The sequence below is a fragment of the Nicotiana tabacum genome, chromosome 16 (assembly GCF_000715075.1).
Source record: "Nicotiana tabacum cultivar K326 chromosome 16, ASM71507v2, whole genome shotgun sequence".
NCBI classification, from domain to species: Eukaryota; Viridiplantae; Streptophyta; class Magnoliopsida; order Solanales; family Solanaceae; genus Nicotiana; species Nicotiana tabacum.
In genome coordinates, this window is record NC_134095.1 from 997,218 (window position 1) to 1,004,776 (window position 7,559).

Genomic DNA, 7,559 nt, shown 5'->3' on the forward strand with positions numbered 1-7,559 from the left:
AAGCCTTAGACCTTAGTGATACGTTTTAAACTCGTGAGGCCTAGGCCCAGAGGGGACAATATGACTATCGGGCTGGATTGTTACACTAAGAATTAGAATTTCAAAAATATAATCTCGAAATAGTTAGTCCGCATACTAAACTACCCCTAAATACTTAAATACAAAAGTAGAAAGGACACGTATGACGCTGGCCTTGTGTTTGCCGAAATATGCGCATAAGACATCGTTTGATAGCCGCCAAACCAACAAGATTTGGACAGGTTAAAAAACATTAAACTAAAACTAAAACTACCACCACCTATGAGTCTATAGCCATATATTTCCGAACACGTCTCTTCACCTGTGACTTTTGTCACTGTTTCTTCCTAACCCCTTTCCACACGTCTCTCTTCCAAACACTGAAGGGATGAGGGCCCCCACTAGTTATGCCACAATATAAGACGAGGATTATTTAAACGAATAATAAAAAATTGATTACTTTGCGATGGTTAATAGTATAAAGATTGTTAAGCAGAATAATGATAGAAATATTATGCAGGTACTATTTACTCTAATAATATTTTAAAGTACCTTACTCCCATATTGGTAATATATGTATATTTATTTCACTCTATTTACCATAAATAATATATAAATTTTCACATAACTTAATAAGTATAATTATCTACTGCAAAAATGTTAGCATTTTTTTTCTTACAACACCAACCAAAAGCTGTATTAGTTATGCCAGAGTTATTTTTTCTAATCCCTTTAATCAAAGGTATGAAAGGGAGCCTTGGATTAACGGTAAAAGTTTTTCTATATGACCTATAGGTTACATATTCGAACCGTGGACGCAACCACTAATGTTTACATTAGATTATGGTGGAATTATCCTATATTACCAGCGGTCTCTCTTCCAAGCATTTAACAACAGGTGGGTTCTAGGGGGGCCCATTACAAGGAATTTTGAGTTATAGAAAATACACCTACTGTATGGTGTGAATCACACCTATACATGTAATGTACAAAAAAACCAACTACCTAACCAAAGCAAGCTGTATCATCAAACTGTTTAACAACACTTTGTAACTACTAGGAACAGAACAACTTTGTTTTATAGTTTAGTTTTAAGCAAGTCTTAAGACTAAAGATCAAATTTTTTTCTTGGTTTAGGTCTACCAACTGGTGGTTACCGATTCAGACCCTTAACCATCAAAAACCAAAATATTCTCTTCACCAAGATAAAAACAACCACCCCCACAATACCAATTTTCTGTTCTTAGTAGAAACCAACAAAAATTATTAAAGAAAATAGAAGCTTCTAGGGGAGTTTTTGAGCTGACCCCACTTAAGAAAGTTTGGTATTATTGAAAAGGAATATATTATTATTATTGTTTTGCTTTTTGTTTTTTCATGAAATTTCAAGAATGGAAGGTTGGAGTTGATTATTCTTTGCTTTTTCTTGTTTTTTCACTATTGTTTGTTTATTTTTTGAATATTTTTTGGTTGGTGTCATTGTTCAATGATAAGGAGGGGTTGGTGTGCTTAGGATCTTTAGGATCAGTTTTTGTCTCCATATTGGGAAGCTTTGGTTTTGAGCCAATTAGGAGTTGTGCTTTCAATCACTCTCTTTGCTCCTCTCTTTTTCTCTTCTGTGCAGTGTGCTCCCTTGGTTGAAAACACAAAGACAAGTTCTTTTCTTTCCAGGTAAATTTAATTCTACTTTTATTTGCCCTATCCTTTTCATTTCTATATTTTATTACTTGTGCAATTAAGTAAGTAATTCATAAAGTTTTGTTCTTGTTTATGTTATGCTGGATTCTGATGTTCTTAGTTTTTAATATGGTGGAATTCCTATACCTACTGTTGTTGTAGACTTGTAGTGGTGTTTGGTCATTTCATTTTCTACTTCTTTTTTGAGAATTTGAATGAGAGCCTTGGCGTAACTCTGACTAAGAGGTCACAGGTTTGAGCCTCGGAGAATAGCCTCTTGAAATGTTGGGTAAGTCTTGCTGCGTACAATAGAACCTTGTGGTCTGGCCCTTCCCGGACCCCCTCACATAGCGGGAGCTTAGGTACCAGATTTCTTTATGAGAATTTGATGGAAAGAAAAGTTTGCTGTTGATTCTGATATCGAGTAGTAGTTCAAAATGGTCCTTTGATGATATTGCTTCTTTGAATTGGCTTTCTTTCTCTGTGGAACATGTTTGATGAATTCTGTTTTCTTCTTCATTGACAGCTCCCAAAAGAATTTCTTCCAACACTTTGCTAATGATTTGTAGTTCGATCGAGTCACTTGAGCAGGAGGTTGTGATTCTTGAGACATTATAGGGATAGATATAATGTCTGCTTACTATTCAAATTTGTCCAATCAAAGAGAGGTTTTGCCAATGTCCTTTTTGCCAGACCAGAAATTTGATTCTTATCACTCAGCTGGTCTTTCGGATAGTTCAATTCACCTTAACCAGCATTCTTCTACGGTCTCATACTCGGAATTGCCTGCTCAGAGTTATGGTGAAGTTCAAACAATAAGAGGCAAAGATGAGATGCTGTTCATTCCACCAACCAGTGAATCGGGAAGTATGCAACCAATTGGTAGGTCAGTGAATGCTGCACCCAATTTTTTGGATAATTCAGTTATGATGGATCCCCGTTCTTTTCCAACGAAACAGCTTTTTGTGCCCAACATTGAACAAAGCCTTCAAAATCAAGGACTATCTCTTAGTTTGGGTACGCAAGTTCCACCTTCGCTTCATGTGTATTCGTATCAAGATGACTATACAAATTCGAGTCTATCTTCTTTGGTGGGTACTCATGTTTTGCACTCAGAGCAGGGATCTGAAGACAAGGAATCTAAAGTTGCCGAGTACTTGTCATTTGATTTAGCTAGAGGAACTAGAGCTGCTAATAACCCCCAAAACTCCATGAGCCTGAGAAATATGAATTCTGGTGCACATTCCATTTACAACTCTAAAAATCTAAAGGCTGCTCAAGATTTGCTTGATGAAGTAGTTAATGTTCAGGAAGCACTGAAACAATCAGATAGACTACGTAACTTCAATTTGCTCGGGCAAGATCGTTCTGAAGAGGCTGATCTCAAATCTAGTTGTTCTGCCTCTGGTATATCTGGTGATCAAAATAATTCAATTAAAGGTGAACTTTCACCTGCTGAGCGACATGATCTCGAGAGCAAGATGACTAAACTCTTTTCCATGTTGGATGAGGTAAAGTTGGATTTCTCCTGACTCATTTTAAGGGATACTTTTTGCTAAGACAGGATGCATTTGTTGCTTGTAATGTCTTTAGATACATGGAGTAGCAGTAGACCTTAGTGATATTGTTAAGACCGACTGTTGTACGCATTATTTTCCAACATGCTGACTCAGACTAAGCTGAAACTCTTTTCCATATCGAGTAGGAGTAGTAAGTACTAGTCCAAGAAATCCATGTCCAAGGTGATTTCTATTTGTATTTAGTTGTGAAATGATCTGTGCAAAGCTACACTGCCTAGGGGAAATGAACTTAGAATTTCCTTGCTCTCTAGACCAGAACACAAGTTATTAGATTTTCATTCTTAGTGACAACTGAGTTTCTACATTTTTTTTCCTTTGTATTCCTCACCTATAAAAATTTTAGCATTCGATTGAATTTCACAATTAGGATGTTCCTATAATACCCTTTGCTCCTCCTAAATAATCATAAAGCATTTGCATTCTCTGAGATTTTGCAGAAGATTTTAGCTGTATCTTTTGTTGCCAAGTACTTCGCTGAAAATTGTTGTTCTTTGACAGATGTCGAACATAGAGCACATCCAAAGTCATTGCTTTTGTGCTCTGCAAGTCCTTTTTTACTTGAAACAACTCTACTGGCATTAGTCTTTAGAAGAATTTAAACTCCGAACTGATGGTTCTTTTGTTAAGAGGATTTGTTTTCTGTAATTTTACTTAAACCGGGAGAAGAAATTTTGAGAACCTGAATTTTTTCTATCCCATTCTTGAAATCATACACAGGTTTTGTTTCAAAGTCTCCCTTTGTTGTGCTACTCAAATGCTTGTTATGCCAATTCTTGGACTAATTCAGTTTCCACTTGACGCCTATCTTTTATATGCTATTAACAGATTACACGTAAAAGTTATCTAAAGCTTTCTTGTGAATTGTGATTTTTTTTGTTTTTGTAGGTGGATAGGAGATACAAAGAATATTACCAGCAGATGCAAGCAGTGGTATCTTCATTTGAGATGGTTGCTGGACTTGGTGCAGCTAAACCATACACATCACTTGCCCTTAAAACCATATCCCGCCAGTTCCGCTGCTTGAGGGACGCAATCAAGAAGCAGATTCAAGTTACTCGTCGAAGCTTGGGGGAGCAAGGTGATAGTCAAGGGGAAAGATTATATCGTCTCCGTTATGTGGATCAGCAACTGAGGCAGCAAAGGTCCCTTCAGCAATTTGGTATGATGCGCCAGCCTTGGAGGCCACAGAGGGGCTTGCCGGAGACTGCTGTTTCAGTCCTTCGTGCTTGGCTTTTCGAACATTTCCTCCATCCGTATGTTTCTCTCACTCCTCTTTTCCTGTGACTTTTGTGCTATGTAGCACCTAGGACCAGTTAACATGCATTCTGATTCATTTTGATCGTCTTGTTTCTTCAGCTACCCAAAAGATTCTGAGAAAATCATGCTGGCAAGACAGACGGGTTTAACAAGAAGTCAGGTATGCTAATCCATAGCTATTCCGCTTTGATTAGCACCCTTCATTTTTGTATGGAATCAAGTGAATTAACTTACTCTTTTCCAATTACACACTATAGAAGACCTGAGACAACCTTATCTCCATGTATCTGTATCTCTTATTTGTTAGTTCTGTGTTTAACTTAGCATTAGTTTCAGACAACGTCATAGTGCTTAAGCCATAGCCAGCTATCTAACTAACAAAACTCGTGCTTGAGTTAGGTGGCGAACTGGTTCATAAATGCTCGGGTGCGCCTCTGGAAGCCCATGATTGAAGATATGTACAAGGAGGAGTTTGGTGAGGCGGAAGCAGGATCTGGAGCTTCACCAGACCGTGCTCCAGAAGAGTCCAAAGAAAAGTCAATAGCTGAGAACACAGGAGAAGAGATTCCTGAAAGCTTTACTACACCAGCTGTTAATTGCAGTCATCTTGACCCCTCTGATGAGTCAAGTAATGTTGTTACCAATGTACAAAATAATTCATTCATAACCAAATTTAGTTTTCAAGACGGTGCTTATGAACATGAGAAGATTGATGCTGTCAATACATACCACGCCTCCATGTTAGGTGATATAATGGGAAATCAAGTATCACTCGCTCTACGTCTACAAAACAGTCAAATTGATCAGCAGCCAATATCTGGTAGGACACAGTTAGCGGAAGATGACAAGACAGGATCGACTCTGGACATTAGCAAAGGAGAATATTATTACATCGACCCAGTAAACCAGCAAGAGAGGTTTTCAGGGCCTCATCTGCTATCCGATTTTGTAGCATAATGGTTTCTTGCATATATTGGTTATAAGATCTTTTTTGCCAGTTATTGTATCACTGAGAATTTGGGTTACCAAATATGTGAATATACCAATGGATAATCCGTCTGTATAATAGTGAGGAGATTGTGAATAGTTTAGACTTAGAATCCTCAGGTGATATACATATATGTAATTTTGTGCTTGAATATGAGAATAAAGATCGCATAGAATTTGAAATTAGTAAGTCTCTCTTCCACCATTTTACAGCTAGTTTATGGAACCTTTATAATATTCTAAGATACCAATGACTTTCCTTTAGGGTTGGTTAATGTCTTGCTCTGGGACATTGAAGATATGCCTGAAGGATTCCTAAAGCTAACAGCAGATGAAAATATGGCAAAAGCACTAGACTTGGATGTGAACATAGTTTATGGCATTGGGCATTTTCTTCATCATTCTTTGTTTAACTGTCTGTGGTTATTGAAGGGGAGCCTTGGAGCAACGGTAAAATTGTCTCCGTGCGACCTATAGGTCACGGGCTCGAGCCGTGGAATCAGCCACTAATGCTTGCATCGGCTGGCTACATCACACCCCCTTGGGATGCGGTTTTCCCCGGACCCTGCGTGGACACGGGATGGCAAAGCATCTCGGGCTGCCCTTTTCTTTTTGCTCAATGGTTATGGTGAAGGGCAGCCCGGTGCACTAAGCTCCTTCTATATGTGCAGGGTTCGGGGAAGGATCGGACTGCAAGTGTATATTGTACGCAGCCTTACCCTACGCAACCTTACCCTGCATTTCTGCAAAAGACTGTTTCCACGGCTTGAACCCGTGACCTTCTGGTCACATGACAACAACTTTAACAGTTACGCTAGGGCTCCCTTCACAATGGTTATGGTGCATGACATAAAAAAGTAATCCAATATTCTCTGTATATAAATATATTACGGATGCATAATGCATTATGGATGTTAATTTGCAGCAGCTACTAAGCTAGTTGTACACTTCAATCTATCCACACCCAACATATGATTCACATATCTTTTTTCTTTTTCCTTTTCTTTTTTGGATGGGGGTGAGGGTGGGGGTGGGGGAGGGAGAGGTTCGTGTCAAGACATCAACTACATCAGAGTTCTCTAGCAAGGGTGAAATGGACAAGAGACAATCTTCCTCGTGATCAATTCAAAGTGCTTCTCGTTGATCAAATACATATCATCCTTCATTCAAGAAACACGCTGTTTCACTTCTCGAATCAAGTCGAGCAACTTAGGACACAAGAGTTAAGAGATACTTGGAATTGCATTCGAGCATTCACCAACAAAGTAATTTTTTCTCATATTTATTTATTTATTTATTTATTATATCAGACATTGTTAAAAGGGTGTGGCTGAACACTCAGTTAGTCTAGGTTTTGATGATTCATAAATGATAGAAGCATGAGGTCTGAGTTTAAGATTGACAATCTTTAATGCTCAGAACACTGTAACATTTGATTTCTATTCTGTACATTACTCTGTGTAGTGTGGGAAGGACAATGAAGCATTCATTTTGTGCTATAGAGTTTTGTGTCTCTTTTCTTTCTAGTGTAACTTGCAATTATGATTCAAAGGGGTAAAAAGTGAATTATCTTTTGATTGATGTTAAAAGCAGAACCTTCTCTGCTGATAAATTCATTCAGATATTCAGATTTGTGCAGGCACTTTAATGAGTGAGTGGGCCTTAGTTTGATTTTTGTAGTAACCAACAGAAACTATGGAATGGGAAAGTGACAACTGTAAGGGGGCAATAGAACAAAGATAGTAATCATTATACCTGGCATCACAACTAGCTAAACTTCTTCTTCACCCACAACTCTTCAATCACCCCCAACTCTGCCCCTAACCTTCTCGATTGCTATGTTGATCCATCAACCCGTAGCGGATTCTGAATTTAGACGTTATGAGTATTAACTAGAAATTATTCTTGAGTCGAGGTTTTATTTGAAACAGTCCTTCCACCTTCATAAGGTAGAATTAAGGTATGTGTATATATTACCCTCCTCAAATCTCACTCGTAGAATTCCACTGGATTTGTTATTTTGTTTGTTTGTTGTTTGAG

General features: G+C 38.0%; 1 protein-coding gene across 2 annotated transcripts; it reads left to right on the forward strand.

The window, feature by feature from the left end:
- The first annotated feature begins 988 nt into the window (after window positions 1-988).
- Window positions 989-5,705, forward strand: LOC107769764 (BEL1-like homeodomain protein 7). Of its 2 annotated transcripts, none has more exons than XM_016589013.2 (5): window positions 989-1,689; window positions 2,265-3,206; window positions 4,161-4,528; window positions 4,632-4,692; window positions 4,932-5,705. In XM_016589013.2, the coding sequence occupies exons 2-5, from the start codon at window positions 2,325-2,327 to the stop codon at window positions 5,487-5,489; spliced, it is 1,869 nt and encodes a 622-aa protein (XP_016444499.1). In that variant the 5' UTR covers window positions 989-1,689; window positions 2,265-2,324; the 3' UTR covers window positions 5,490-5,705. The 2 variants fall into 2 exon arrangements, with proteins under 2 accessions (XP_016444499.1, XP_016444498.1); XM_016589012.2 differs by having other exon boundaries at window positions 1,026-1,689; window positions 2,222-3,206.
- The last annotated feature ends 1,854 nt before the right edge of the window (window positions 5,706-7,559 follow it).